Here is a 15591-nt window from a genome sequence, read left to right as displayed (position 1 = left end):
GCAGAGTTGCTAATTCTAGCCTCTGAGGGTTGCATCATCCTCCACACCAAGCTGCAGTGTTCGTTTCTTCCATGAAGACACCATTACAGAGCTGTGTTTTTCCTCCATGATTATTTGAAGTGGGGGAAGGCTGGAGATGGGCATTTCCAACAGTCCACGTGGCCCCCACCTACTACCCCAAGAATGGATTGATTGACTGACTGAATATACGCCATGAAGCTGGTGTTGACTCTTAGCAACCACATAGATAGATTTTCTCCAGGATGATCTGTCCCCAACCTGGTCCTTCAGGTCTTCCAACAGTGCACCCATCACTGCTGTAACTGAGCCCATCCCCCTTGCTGCTGGTCATCCTCTTCTCTTTCCTTCCACCTTGCCCAGCATTAGAGTCTTAGGTCTTTGCATAATGTGTCTGAAGTAGGATAATTTGAGCCTGGTCATTTGGGCTTCGAGTGAGAACTCTGGGTTGATTCGTTTGATGATTCATTGCTTTTCTTGGCTGTCCAAGGTATTCTCAGGAGTCTTCTCTAACACCAAAGTTTAAAGGCATCAATATTCTTCCTATCCTGCTTCTTCAAAGTCCAACTTTTGCTTCCATAGAGTGTCACCATGGCTTGCACAATTCTGATCTTTACCCTAAGAATACATGACTGAAATCTGGCTGCAAAATGACTGAAATTTTGGATCCTCCTCCTCTTCCACCACCACCACTTCTCCTGCTCCTGCTCCTTCACACCATCACCACCACCACCACTTCTCCTTCTTCTCCTTCTCCACCACCACCACTTCTCCTTCTCCTGCTCCTTCATCACTTCTTTTTCTTCTCCTTCTCCTCCTTGTCCACCACGACTTCTCCTTCTCGTGCTCCTTCACCACCACCTCTACCACTTCTTCTCCTTCTCCTCCTCCTCCTTCTCCACCACCACCATTTCTCCTCCTCCTCCATCACCACCCTCCTCCTCCTCCTCTTTTTGGTAGGGAGAAACGGCTATGAGTTGCCTCTCCAAGGCCTCCTGAAGACCTCTTAAAGAGGCCAAAGGACAGGACTGGAAAATCCCAACCCCCCCAACTCCCAATGGAGCTCTGGAGAGCGCACAACTGCTCAAGGGTTGTCCATCTTTGATACTGTAATTGCAACCCTCTCTTAACTCAACGGACATTTCTCTCTCCCTACCACAGTTTTAAAAATAAAGATGGGCTGTTTTTAAAGGCTTTGCCAATCATTCCATAAAGAGGTATAATAGCTATGCAAACAAACCATTACAGCACCCCCTAGTGACTACTAACTAATACTGCAATAATTACACTGCAGCTTATTAATATCAGAGTCTGGCAGCAGCTCATTAAAGCTAATGTTTCTTCTTTAAAAATGATAAGACTCAAAAGGTGCTGCCCAACTCCTTATGAGTTTGGGATACCATAGATCAGGGTTTCTCAACCTTAGCAACTTTAAGACGTGTGGACTTCAACTCCCAGAATTCCCTAGCCTGAGTTCATTACTGTTCTCCCTTCTGTGCCTTCTCTCATCCATGGAATGGCAATACCGCATCTTCCCCTCGGAGCTACCAAGTGCTATGCAAAGACAGCAGAAGGAAAACACTGCAGTTTTGTGAAACCATAGCTGGCTTCACATCACATACTAAGCCACAACTAAACAGACCACTTCACAGCAGAGCAAAGTAGGTGAATCAAGCCTGCAGATCCAGAACAGAGAAGCTCCTGCCAGGTGGTAAATTTTGGGTCCCAGCAAAGCTGATTCCAGGATTATTTTCTAGTGGCCGTAACCCAGCAAGCATCAGAGCATTTCTTAAGTTGGCCTGACTGGGATGAGTCAACAATCCTACCTGAAATCATTAACTCAAGGATGGAGAGGGCTTTTATTTTTCCAGTTGGGCTCCAAGACCACCCCAGTTGATGGAGAAGCAGCTGTCACAACTGCCAGGAAATAGGACCTGAGTGCTTGCGCCCAGTCTATGACCATTCCATATCTGATTGAAAGACCCCCTGAAAGCATCTAGTCCAACTTCCTGCTCACTGTAGGAATCCTTAAAACCATCTCCAAGAGGTTGCCATCTAATCTCTGTTTGAAAACCTCCATGGGGGGAATGGACAGGGAGGACACCACTGTTCTAGGCAGAAGGATCCAGAACTTCACAGCTCTTATCACCAGAAGACACCTCCCAAAGCATTTGAGGACTGCAGTTGCCATTCCCACTCCATCAGGGAATCCTAGGCATTCAGCATGGGGCCATCTGCTCCAAAGAAGGCACTCTTCCTCTATGCTATGGGCCCTCTTCAAATCACCCCAAAGACCTGCATGGTGTCATTTTTACCTGCTTCTTGTGAATGCCTCTCTTTCAAGGGAGAAGCAAGCAGAAGCAGGCAAACAGAGGTGGACAGATGCTTCTATTCAGGTTAGGCTGCCTTGGCCCTGGAGTCCAAAAGCCCCATCCATCTGGTCTGAAACATCCTCTATTTTTTTTTTTGTCTCCAGGTGGATTAATTAGAAGTCCTTCGAAACCGAGAGTTTTGCGCCATGGCGAGCACTTGTCAAGGGCCTTGGGGACGCAATCAGTGAGAGCCGTGCACACCAAGCCTGCTCAGGCACGAGGCCTTTAATTATCAGCAGAACATGACCAGCGATGAACACCTCCTCCGGCCCTGCGCTTCCCAAGACTAATCAGGGGCCCTTAGCCGATGGCCAAGCTGAGCCCTTGGATTTGAAGACAGCCCAACACTGTTAAGCCTTCCATCTTAACTTCCCTGATATATGTTGCGTCCAAAGTTCAGGTTTCACAGCTTGTGAGGCATCACCAACATAACACAATGTGCTACTTCACCTTGGCCTGAATATCCATCATTACAAAGGCTTTGATGAGGAATCACAGCCGTTTTCTCATTTCTTGTGCATTGTTTGCTAGTGTACACTTATTTTTTAGCTAACGTCAGCATCCAAAGGGATCTGCCAGTTGTACCTGTCGTATTAGAAGCTGATCTTAAAAACTTTATTGAATGTGTGCCAAGTAACAGGTTCCCTGGTTTTTTTCTGGCAGATGCAAATAACTAGGTAAAGGTAAAGGTTTCCCTTGACGTTAAGTCCAGTCGTGTCTGACTCTAGGGGGTGGTGCTCATCTCCATTCCAAAGCCGAAGAGCCGGCGTTTGTCCGAAGACACTTCCCATGGTCATGTGGCCGGCATGACTACACGGAACGCCGTTACCTGCCCGCCGAAGCGGTGCCTATTAATCTACTCACATTCGCATGTTTTCGAACTGCTAGGTTGGCAGGAGCTGGGACTAGGAACAGGAGCTTACCCCGTCATGTGGATTCGAACCGCCGACCTTCCAATCAGCAAGCTCAGCAGCTCAGCGGTTTAACCCGCAGCACCACCGCGTCCCTTTACAAATAACTAGAGGGACCTTTTTAAATGATAAGGAAATACATTCCCCAAGTTATATCAGGGTATGTCACTCAGCCTCATGGAAGTTGGGTTTTGAGTTAGCAATGGGGAAAATACATTTAAGAGAGGCCCTCCACCTCAATGCATAAAGGCAGTCCTTGCTTAACAACTATTCATTTAGTGATGGTTCGGACTTATGATGGCGCTGAAAAAACTGACTTACAACCGGTGCTCGCACTTACGACCATCGCAGCATCCCCACAGTCACATGATCACATTTTGGGCGCTTGGCAACCGGTTCACATTTATGACCGTTGCAGCATCGTCTGGTCACGTGATCACCATTTTCAACCTTCCCGGCCTGCTTCTGGCAAGCAAAATCAATGGGGAACTGCATGATTCACTTAACAACCATGTGGTTTGCTTAATGACTGCAGTGATTCCCTTAATGAACACTGCAAAAAGATCGTAAATTGGGTTGGATTCACTTAATGACTGCTTTGCTTAGCAACCGAAATTCTGGTCTCAATTGTGGTCATTAAGCAAGGACTACCTGTAAATACAGATACCAAGGAAAGAGCAAATTATCAACCCAACTGTGGCAATAATTTGTCTGCAGTCAGCACATTTCTCTTCAGGTATTGAGCATGCAGCTCACCCGGTTTAGACTACAGTACTGCATCATGATCCCTAGACAATCCCACCAACAGGGCATGAATTTGCCAATCTAAATTTTACAGGGCAAATCTCATATCACCAGGGTAGCAGCAGGTTAAGGGAAGGGCCAGGGCACATCCTGGGAACAAAACAGGGCTAGAAAAAGCAGCCAGCTAGAATTGCATCCAAGATCACAAACATTCTTGGCCTCTCCCACCCCTATATATTTAGGCCAGTGTTTCCCAACCTTGGCAGCTCGAAGATGCGTGGACTTCAACTCCCAGAATTCTGGGAGTTGACGTCCACACATCTTCGAGCTGCCAAGGCTGAGAAACATTGATTCAGACTATCAGCACCATAAGTAATTTGGTTTTTATTTGCACAATCCTAAATAATATGATTAAGAATATAAATTACTTGTAAGTTCACTATAACTAGCAGGCACAGTGATGAAGCCCTTTCTGGCTTTTCTTTCTCCATTTGTTGTAATCCCACAAAAGCTGAAAGAGGTGGAAATAGACAAATGATGAGATCAGTTGGGAACAAGGAAGGGAGAAATACCTTAGAATGGCTATTTCAATGCATGGGAAAAAACAGCCAGTGTTCCAGTTTTTTCCTGCACTTAGAAAAAAATGGCAGCCCTTGGTTTTCTTGTTGTTCATCCCTGAGCTATGAAAGTAGGGATGGTAGTCTATCCTGAGATCTATCTACCACCATAAAAATTGAACAAAGAAATGATTTTTTAGAAAAAATGTTTAAAATGCCCATAGGAAACAACAAAGCACATATCTTGCAGCCTGCTGCATAAATGCTCATTAAAAAAAATAATCCCTTTGGCCAATTTATCTGTAGGGTGAATAGTATGTAGCACTCACCATGAACTATCACCCTACTGACTATTATGGTCATAGAAAAAAAAATGAGGACGTAATGGCTTGTTTCATATTCCTGTTGTTCCCATGAAAGAATACTCAAAATGTTTTCAATTTTGAATACAACCCTTCCAAAACGTGACAGAATAATTTTATGTACTAATTTATTTGTGCACCCTGCTAATTATCAGAATGGGCACATTCTCGCCAAAAGACTTCTTGGAGTCACTGGTATACAAGATCAACCCTACTAACCAGGATATAAAATGGAAATAGAATCTCCTTACAGGGTCTGATCCCACTTCCATGCTATGGCCATGTAAATTGCCTAGAAAGGGCTTTAAGCCTCTAGTAAAGCTCTTCCTAACTCTGACATTCAGAATCCTTCACTGAAAACACTGGAAATCCAAGATAGTAGAAGTCTTCTTTACGTTTTGAACAGGTCAGAGGCTTCCGTAAAGAGGGGCCGGGGCAGCAGGCACATCCGTGTTTGGAAAGTAAGATCAAGTCTTTGGCATGCAAATGATCACTAATTATTCTCCCACACTTTGCTGAAAAGGGGCATCTTTCAGAATGCCTCGGATCTATTTCGGAGGATCACAATGGTTCTCCCTGGAGAAAAAGAATTAAGCGTGTCTCCAAGGAGTTGTAAGAAGAGGCTGAGAGATCCTTCTCTGGAAAAATCAATAGGCCAGAGACATTCAAAGCGCCCCTTGGCTGACTGGTCCAAGTTTTCACCTCTCCTGGCTGGTTACCTGGGTCATCTTGTCCACCGAGACCGGAATCCCATCAATGGTGAGTGGTGGCAGCTCAGAATTAACCTCCTGCGGCGCAGGTGCGTGCTCCAATAGCGCTGACTCCAAGTCTTCCAGGATCATGCTCTTGTACTTGCGCACCTTTGGGGAATCACAGAGGCTCAGGTAAACAAGGCAAAGAGCAACAGGAGAGAAGAGGATGCTAAGTAACGGGGGGGGGGATGGAGGGGGAATGCATTCTCATTCCTTGTGGTGCTGTACAGCAGAGCAAACAAACAACGCCACAGCTGCCAGAGAAAAATACCCCTTGGCCCCGAAGCCCCAGTGGACGGGAGGTGCATGCAAGCGAGATGATGAAACTGCAAGCAACACTGGCAAGTGAGCTGTTGCATGGAGACTCCAGAGAAGTTTGCAGGGAGGGCAGGGCCTCCAAGGAAGGGGTGCTGGGGCCAGTTCTTTGGGGGGGTCTCGACCAGACTTTCCCACCCTGGGGCTTTCCGGATGGCCTGGAGATCATCTCCCACGGTCCCTAATTGGTCTACACGTCTTAAAATAGTGGCTGGAGAATTCTGGGAGTTGAAGGCCACACATCTTAAAGTTGTGAGGTTGAGAATGACAATACGTATGTCACGCTTCATGCAGGCAAGGTTCAGTTCGCAACTCTTTAGGTTCTTGACAACTCTGCATGCAGGATCTAGGTAACAGCAGAACCTTTAAGGAGCTGAAGTCCACACCTCTTCAAGTTGCCAAGGCTGAGAAACACTGTTTTAGTGACCCCCAAACTTTTCCATCCCCCCCCTCAATTCCACTTCCAGGATCCCAGCTGGGAGCGGGGAGGAGGAAGCACAGGGGCCTTACCACGTTCTCCAGCGGTGCTGCACCAAAGACTTTAAAAACAGGGTTGGGTTTGGAGGGAGAGATGCACAGGACAATCGCTTGCTGCCCAACCCGAGTGGTGTATTCGTCCAGGGTAGCACGTAGCTTCCTGTGTCAGGATGACAAGAAAAGAAAGAACTGGCTTCAAAAGATATTCCCCTCCAAGAAAGACTATTCCATCCTTTGTTTTTTGCTAGGCCTCTTGTTTTAAACATTTCCTCCATGTCTGGTTTGCAAATGTGATGAAGACCACCCCTTCCAACAAATGGGGAAACGGAGTGGGAAAATATACTTCATTGCATGGGTGGCCTGGACAGACTTGAGTGGCAGAGTAGATTTGGGGTGGGAGGAAGGAAATGAAGCTATGAAGTTTGTGCAGTGGCCACAGAGCATATCTCTGCCGCTCGCCGGCATGTTTTGGGGATAAAATGGTGGAGCAGAGGGAGAAAAACCAGTGGTGCCTCCTGGAGGATAAAAGCACCATAAATAAGCCAATCTGGTTAAAAGAACTGTGAAGGTCTGATAAGGGACAACTGAGTGCCCTTTGAATTGCAGCACCAAGGATTGTTGATTGTTATCATGCAAAAAAGCACTACTTTCAATACAAACAAGGAATTCTCTGGTGGCCAGGTGTTCCTCCAAGGAGCACCTAGGTAAAGAGAAGGCAAGAAGCAAAGGGGGAAGACAGCCAGAAAGCTCCTAGATCCACCCCAACTGTTGCTGAGGACCCATTCACTGGCCGAAAGCAAGCCTTCTTCTCTCCCCACCAGTCTGCATGCACAGGGGTTGTGAGAATGCCCTGTCCCATGCAAGGCGGTTCTTGGAACAGACTTTACTTCTTCCCTTGATCCCCCCTCATGGGATGAAAAGTGTGCATTTAAAAGCAACACTTGCTGGCTTGAAGATCAGCTCAGGGCATGTTTAAGGAGATCTGAAGTCAGCAATGGCTCCCTAGATTGGCAGTACCATGATTTTTAGTCTTGTACAGAAACAGAGAAAGCCAGCATGGGGTCCTAAAGAAGCCACAGCCAGCTTCTACCATGCGCATGCAAACCAGGTTGCAAAGGATTAAGCAGCAACTGGTACGTAGATTTGCATACAGGAATTAGACCAGGCCCTCTCAGCAAGCTTGAATTAGAGCATGTGTCCAATCCAATCCAATCCCTGGCTTTCCGGAATGGGAAGGGAATTCCTAGGGGATGAAAATGAAGCCAGAGAGACTTCATCCATCTTGCAACTCCAATGGGAAAAGCAATTCATTGTATCACACCTGGGGCATGCAAAAAAGTTGGTCAATTGCAGATGGCTTTGAAACTAGCAACTGCAACCCTTGACCTGCGATTAATCCCCTGCTTTCCCATTACTTCTGAGAGGGCACATCTTTGCAAATGCTGAGATTAAAGCATAGAATTTGGCAACATTCATGAAAAACCAGAGCCCTTCAGCCTGGCTCCCCAATTTTGTGTTCTCAAATTCTTCTCCTCAAATTCTTCTGCTTATGTGCTCCTTCTTAGTTCCTTTTTATTTTAAAGGAGCTGCTATGTGGGATATATCATCTGATCACGATTAAGGGGGAAGGGGGGGGAACCTAGAGGTACCATTAAAGTCTCCTTGGCATTTCTCCGCAGACAAACCAACCTTTCACTTCCTTCATATCCCACCGCTCTGATTTTCAGCCTCCTATTACTCAGTCAATTCGGTTTTCAGGGTGGCTATTTTTAAAGGCTTCAGCAAAGGATCGTTACCTTGCCGTGGTGCTGGAGCTTGAGCACCTCAATGATGCCATGAGCTAAACCGTGAAGGGCCACCCAAGACGGGAAGGTCATGACAGAGAGGTCAGACTAAATGCGATCCCTGGGGAAGGTAATGGCAACCCACTCTAGTATTCTTGCCATGAAAACTAAATGGATCAGTACAACCAGAGATATGTCAGTATACCATCGGAAGATGAGACCCCCAGGTCGGAAGATGGTCAAAATGCTACTGGGGAGGAACAGAGGATGAGTTCAACTAGCCCCAGACGTGATGACGCAGCTAGCTCAAAGCCAAAAGGACGGCTAGCAGCTGACGGTGCTGGTGGTGAACGGCGAATCCGATGTTCTAAGGATCAACACACCACTGGAACCTGGAATGTAAGATCTATGAGCCAGGGCAAATTGGATGTGGTTATTGGGGAGATGTCAAGATTAAAGATAGACATTTTGGGTGTCAGTGAACTGAAATGGACTGGAATGGGCCACTTCACATCAAATGACCACCAGATCTACTACTGTGGACGAGAGGACCACAGAAGGAATAGAGTAGCCTTCATAATTAATAGTAAAGTGGCTAAAGCAGTGCTTGGATACAATCCAAAAAACGATAGAATGATCTCAATTCGAATTCAGGGCAAGCCATCTAACATCACAGTGATCCAAATATACGCCCCAGCCACAGATGCTGAATAAGCTGAAGTAGAGCAGTTCTATGAGGATCTGCAGCACCTACTGGACAACATGCCTAAAAGAGACGTTATTTTCATCACGGGAGACTGGAATGCTAAGGTGGGCAGTCAAATGACACCTGGAATTACAGGTAAGCATGGCCTGGGAGAACAAAACGAAGCAGGACATAGGCTGATAGGATTTTGCCAAGACAACTCACTCTGCATAACAAACACTCTCTTCCAACAACCGAAGAGACGGCTTTATACATGGACTTCACCAGATGGACAACACCTAAATCAGATTGACTACATCCTTTGCAGCCAAAGGTGGCGGACATCTATACAGTCGGTAAAAACAAGACCTGGAGCTGACTGTAGTTCCGATCACAAACTTCTTCTTGCACAATTTAGGATCAGACTAAAGAGATTAGGGAAGACCCACAGATCAGCTAGATATGAGCTCACTAATATTCCTAAGGAATATGCGGTGGAGGTGAAGAATCGATTTAAGGGACTGGACTTAGTAGATAGGGTCCCGGAAGAACTCTGGACAGAAGTTTGCAACATTGTTCAGGAGGCAGCAACAAAATACATCCCAAAGAAAGAAAACCAAGAAGGCAAAATGGCTGTCTGCTGAGACACTAGAAGTAGCCCAAGAAAGAAGGAAAGCAAAAGGCAACAGTGATAGGGGGAGATATGCCCAATTAAATGCAAAATTCCAGAGGTTAGACAGAAGAGATAAGGAATTATTTTTAAACAAGCAATGTGCAGAAGTGGAAGAAGACAATAGAATAGGAAGGACAAGAGACCTCTTCCAGAAAATTAGAAACATTGGAGGTAAATTCCAGGCCAAAATGGGTATGATCAAAAACAAAGATGGCAAGGACGTAACAGAAGAAGAAGAGATCGAGAAAAGGTGGCAAGAATATACGGAAGACCTGTATAGGAAGGATAACAATATCGGGGATAGCTTTGACGGTGTGGTCAGTGAGCTAGAGCCAGACACCCTGAAGAGTGAGGTTGAATGGGCCTGAAGAAGCATTGCTAATAACAAGACAGCAGGAGACGACGGCATCCCAGCTGAACTGTTCAAAATCTTGCAAGATGATGCTGTCAAGGTAATGCATGCTATATGCCAGCAAATTTGGAAAACACAAGAATGGCCATCAGACTGGAAAAAATCAACTTATATCCCCATACCAAAAAAGGGAAACACTAAAGAATGTTCCAACTATCGAACAGTGGCACTCATTTCACACGCCAGTAAGGTAATGCTCAAGATCCTGCAAGGTAGACTTCAGCAATTCATGGAGCGAGAATTGCCAGATGTACAAGCTGGGTTTAGAAAAGGCAGAGGAACTCGGGACCAAATTGCCAATATCCGATGGATAATGGAAAAAGCCAGGGAGTTTCAGAAAAACATCTATCTCTGTTTTATTGACTATTCTAAAGCCTTTGACTGTGTGGACCATAACAAATTGTGGCAAGTTCTTAGCGGTATGGGGATACCAAGTCATCTTGTCTGCCTCCTGAAGAATCTGTATAACGACCAAGTAGCAACAGTAAGAACAGACCACGGAACAACGGACTGGTTTAAGATTGGGAAAGGAGTACGGCAGGGCTGTATCCTCTCACCCTACTTATTCAACTTGTACGCAGAACACATCATGCGACATGCTGGGCTTGAGGAATCCAAGGCTGGAGTTAAAATAGCTGGAGGAAACATTAACCATCTCAGATATGCAGATGATACCACTTTGATGGCTGAAAGCGAAGAGGAACTGAGGAGCCTTAAGATGAAGGTGAAAGAAGAAAGTGCAAAAGCTGGCTTGCAGCTAAACCTCAAAAAAACCAAGATTATGGCAACCAGCTTGATTGATAACTGGCAAATAGAGGGAGAAAATGTAGATGCAGTGAAAGACTTTGTATTTCTAGGTGCAAAGATTACTGCAGATGTTGACTGCAGTCAGGAAATCAGAAGACGCTTAATCCTTGGGAGAAGAGCAATGACCAATCTCGATAAAATAGTTAAGAGCAGAGACATCACACTGACAACAAAGGTCCGCATAGTTAAAGCAATGATGTTCCCCGTAGTAACGTATGGCTGCGAGAGCTGGACCATAAGGAAGGCTGAGAGAAGGAAGATAGATGCTTTTGAACTGTGGTGTTGGAGGAAAATTCTGAGAGTACCTTGGACTTCAAGAAGATCAAACCAGTCATTACTCCAGGAAATAAAGCCAGACTGCTCACTTGAGGGAATGATATTAAAGGCAAAACTGAAATACTTTGGCCACACAATGAGAAGACAGGACACCCTGGAGAAGATGCTGATGCTAGGGAGAGTGGAGGGCAAAAGGAAGAGGGGCCGACCAAGGGCAAGGTGGAATGATGGTATTCTAGAGGTGACAGACTCGTCCCTGGGGGAGCTGGGGGTGTTGATGACCGACAGGAAGCTCTGGTGTGGGCTGGCCCACGAAGTCATGAAGAGTCGGAAGCGAGTAAACGAATGAACAACAAAATTTTTAAAGGATACAACTTACAGATGTCGGCAATGCAGCCTAGTGATGGCCCTCAGTGGCATATGCAGACCCCAAACACAAGATAACCTTTTACAAATGGCCAATGTATTGTAGGAACTCAGGTCTCAAATGAACTGGTGTAATTTTGCCTGTTAATCTGTGTTTTGTGCCTGCACTATCATAGAAGCCTGTGAAAGGTTGCTAATGAGGAATACAGAACATTCAAAGCAGCACCCTGGCTCCAAATTACAGGTGGTCCTTGTTTAGCAACCACAGTTGGGACTGGCAACTTGGTCATTAAGCGAAGTGGCTGCTAAGCGAAACCGTGACTGTGATACCATCTGATTTCAGCTTTCCTTGGCTTTACAGCAGTGTTTCTCAATTTCAGAAACTTTAAGATGTACAGACTTCAACCCGCAGAATTTTCCAGCCAGCCTGCGAGTTTGTCCATACACCTTAAAAGTTACTGAGATTGAGAAACACTGCTTTACAGACCTGTGAAGGTCATAAATGCAAGGAGTAGTTGCAAAGTGACTTTTTCATCACTGTCGTAACTGCAAAAGGTCACTAATCGAGGCAGTTGCTAAACGAGGACTACCTGTAGAACTATTAGTTTAAGCAAAACATCTGCCTTCTCCTCTCCCCTCACATGCACATTTATGCCATCTAGGTTGGAGGAACTAAGAACAAAAAGGCAGGAAACTTTTTTTTTTTAATGGGCTATTGAATTTCGCCTAACCCATTAGCACACTGAAGCTTTCTGCGGCATATTGCCCAGCAACTGCCAACATCCCAGCCCCACCACGGGACCAGTCACTAAGACGACCAACTCTGCCAAAGCACCGTGGGATTACTCCACTGATACCAAACAAGACTGAACCACAGGTTACAATAGCAGGCCGAGGAAAATATGGCTGAACGTTGCATCAGAGAGGCCCTTGAGAAAAGGGAAACAGAAGTGCTCTGAACTCGCACTTAACTTGGTTCTTCTTGGGAACGGTGCAAAGCACATTCCAAGAGACCCACGTTTTATCCCCTAGACACGAGCATTGCATCAAACCTTGCCATTTCCAGATGTGGATAAAGCTTGTGCCGATAACTCGCACAAGTTACTATCAGGGTACACAAGGGATAAAAATGTGTTGCTGCCCCAACAGTCCTTCCTGCTTTGGTCAACTATCATTTGGACTGCTGCAATGTGTTATACATGGGGCTGCCCTTGAAGACCACCTGAAAGCTTCACAGGGTCCAGAATGAAGTCACTGGGATAGTGACAGAAACCCCTGGGTTCTCCCATGTCACACCTTACTGCAAGAACGGCCATGGTTATCAGTTTCCCTCTGCAAGACAGGATTGTGGTTGACACTTCAAAAGCCCTACACGGCTTAGGATCTGGATAGCTTTGGGATTGCCTTCTCGCATGGGCTTCTGCCCACTGAATAAGATCAGGAATGGTGGGTCCCCTCTCTTAAGGAATATCTTCCAGGACCATGGGGATAACCCTTCTTAACAGCAATCCCGCTTCTCTGGAACAGCAGGCCTCCTGGGATCAGACTGGCTCCCATCAACCAGAAAGTCATTAAAACCAGGCCCTTGGGAGAAGAGGTGTAATGTGGGAGACTGCTATGGCGTGGGATGCTGATGGTTGCTGCTGTGTTTTTTGCCTTTTTTCCCCCCTAACGTTTGTCTTACTTTGTGAGAAGTGAAAGGAGCAGAATTACTGAAGGCTGAAGGGAAATGATGGCTGCATAGTATGTTCTGCAGAATCTCTGAAGAAACTGTGTATTTTCCCCCCAAATGTCTGCCAGGCAAGGGAGTAAAACCAGCTGGATGAGAGAAAGTCAAGAGCAATTCCCACCAAGTTTAATAGCTAATTATTTGGGGCTATTCTCTTCTGGGTACAGGGACACGCATGCGCTTCATTGTCAATTAAGCCAAGTCATTTCAAAAGGAGAAGAAAAAGATCCCACAGCTGCTCTTCTCCTGGACATTTTGGGGGGGCGTATTTTAGAGTACTACACACCTTATCCTCAGGGTATGAGTAAGCTAAGCTAGAAATCTAATATGTAAAAATCACACATTTGAAAGGCCTAGCCATATTCCTCTCTCCTGGCCTTACTGTTGCTTCTTCTGACTGCCCCTAAAGAGAGCCACCTGTCTTGGATGGAGGCCTTGGAAATTCTGGGAGTTTAACCCACGTGAAAACCAGGAACTTCCAGCCTGGCCCTTAAAGCAAATGGTGCTGTACCAGGGCTTAACCCACAAGACCGGAAATTGCCTCCCCACTCTCTGAATTGCAAGGAATGCTGGGAGATGGAGGACCTGCAATCAAGGGAGGTAGAGACCTCACAAGCCAGAATCTTCCCGACAGCTGTGACTGCAGAGAACCAGTCCTGGGCCACTGTCCATATCAGTGTTTCTCAACCTTGGCAACTTGAAGATGTGTGGACTTCAACCCCCAGAATTCCCCAGCCAGCATCCTGGGAACAAGTCCACACATCTTCAAGCTGCTAAGGTTGAGAAACACTGGTCTGTATAATATTCTTGGATCTTCTCTGATCAACCCTCTTGGAAGGAAGTGGTGAGGTTCTTCACTGCCCTTTCAGGATACTTCCCTGAAGCTAACTTCTCTCCTTGCAAGTCCTGGAACGCCAGACCTTGCCAAGATCTGCATCCAAACACTCTGCAGGCAGGAGCCCCAAAGCAATCTCTCCTTTCTGTCTCCATATTATCTCTCAGGAAAGGCGTAACGCAGTCCTGCCAGAGGTCGTTTCTAAATGGGGTGCCTTCCTGCAATTTGGGGAGTGCTCTGCTGCGACAGCGTGAGATGAAAGCAAGAGGACTGACCCGGCCACATCTGCAGTTACGCCCCAAAGAAGTCCCTGTTGTTTTCCACAGAAGCTAGGAGGGCTCCTGCATGGAATTCATCCATGCATGGGACTTCTGCTCTGCTTCTCAGCAGCTCCTTCAAGATAGCCACTGAACCCAGAGCCCAGAAGATGCAGAGGGAAAAGGGGATGGCCTTGAAGGACAGGAGGAAGAGCTGCTAGCAAGGCAACAGTCAGATAAAAGGGGCTCAAGTCCAGGGCAAGAAAGTAGTATGAGAAAATGCCTCAGACAAGCCCCTCCCTAGTTCTCACGAAGATAAAGTGAGGGAGGGGGAAGCACCTTCATACTTGCCAGATTCATTTACTATAGCTTTACAATAAAGTAGTATCGACGGACATGGCATTGGTTTCTTAGTCTGGTCTACCTTATAGGGCTGACATCACAACTGGCTTGCAAGTCAGTTGCACTGCTCCCTATAGCTTGACCCACTTGATCATTGGGCAAAGCTAGTTGGAGGAAGGCCCATCAGAATCCAGCAGGACCAAGGGTCCCACACCCACACCCTGATTACAGTCGGACACTCGGTATACAATCAGAAGGCCCCGTTCTGCCTCCCAGCTGGAAGAGGGAATCCTGGGGCACGCGGCACAAATATTGGACCAGGTGGCCAAACAGCTCTTACCGTAACAATCGCGTCTGCTGCCTCTTGCGGATGGAGGGGTTGGACTCAAAAATGTGGGGCCGCTTCCTTTTTTTACCTGTTGCCACAGCAGCAGCTGCAGCCATTCCCACCGGGCCTGGCGACAAAAGAGAGATCTGAAATATCCAATATTGCATAGCCAGGGAAGTTGGGGAGGTCTTCCTAACCAGGGTGCCCTCTGGATGCAGTGGGTGGCAGCCCCCATCATCCCCAATCACAAAGCAGTGCTGATGGTTCCTCAGAAAGGGGGCAAGCTGGCCACGAATTATGGCAGCTGCAGTCCAAATGAAACTGCAAAATACCTAGTTGGCAAAGGCCAATGAAAGCTACATAAGTAATAGGTGCTACTGGTTCAATTCCGTAGGATGCTTGGAAGGCGTGGAACAAACTTATTCATCATGCCAATGCAGGTTCTTGGGGGTGCATTATCATTCACTGAACATTCACTTCCCACAACCAGCCTGGAATGTGCAAAAAAACCAAGGGAACATAGGCTTTTCTAACTTCAAAGTAAGGGCAACAGGCTACCAACTGAAAAACGAAACTAAACAAAACAGAT

General features: G+C 46.4%; 1 protein-coding gene across 3 annotated transcripts in view; it reads right to left on the bottom strand.

Annotated features, from left to right (window-relative positions):
* Nucleotides 1-15591, bottom strand: part of NRF1 (nuclear respiratory factor 1) — a 61756-nt gene that overhangs the window by 29963 nt on the left and 16202 nt on the right. For all 3 annotated transcript variants that reach the window (XM_063307936.1, XM_063307937.1, XM_063307938.1), the window contains exons 3-5: nt 15015-15129; nt 6542-6668; nt 5684-5824 (exon numbers count right to left, since the gene is read on the bottom strand). In XM_063307936.1, coding sequence (XP_063164006.1) covers nt 5684-5824; nt 6542-6668; nt 15015-15129 — 383 coding nt within the window. The remainder of the gene's footprint in view (nt 1-5683; nt 5825-6541; nt 6669-15014; nt 15130-15591) is intronic.

This window comes from Candoia aspera, chromosome 7, assembly GCF_035149785.1.
Source record: "Candoia aspera isolate rCanAsp1 chromosome 7, rCanAsp1.hap2, whole genome shotgun sequence".
NCBI lineage: Eukaryota > Metazoa > Chordata > Lepidosauria > Squamata > Boidae > Candoia > Candoia aspera.
The sequence above is the reverse complement of the archived record's forward strand: the minus strand, read 5'-3'. Positions and strand labels throughout refer to the sequence as shown.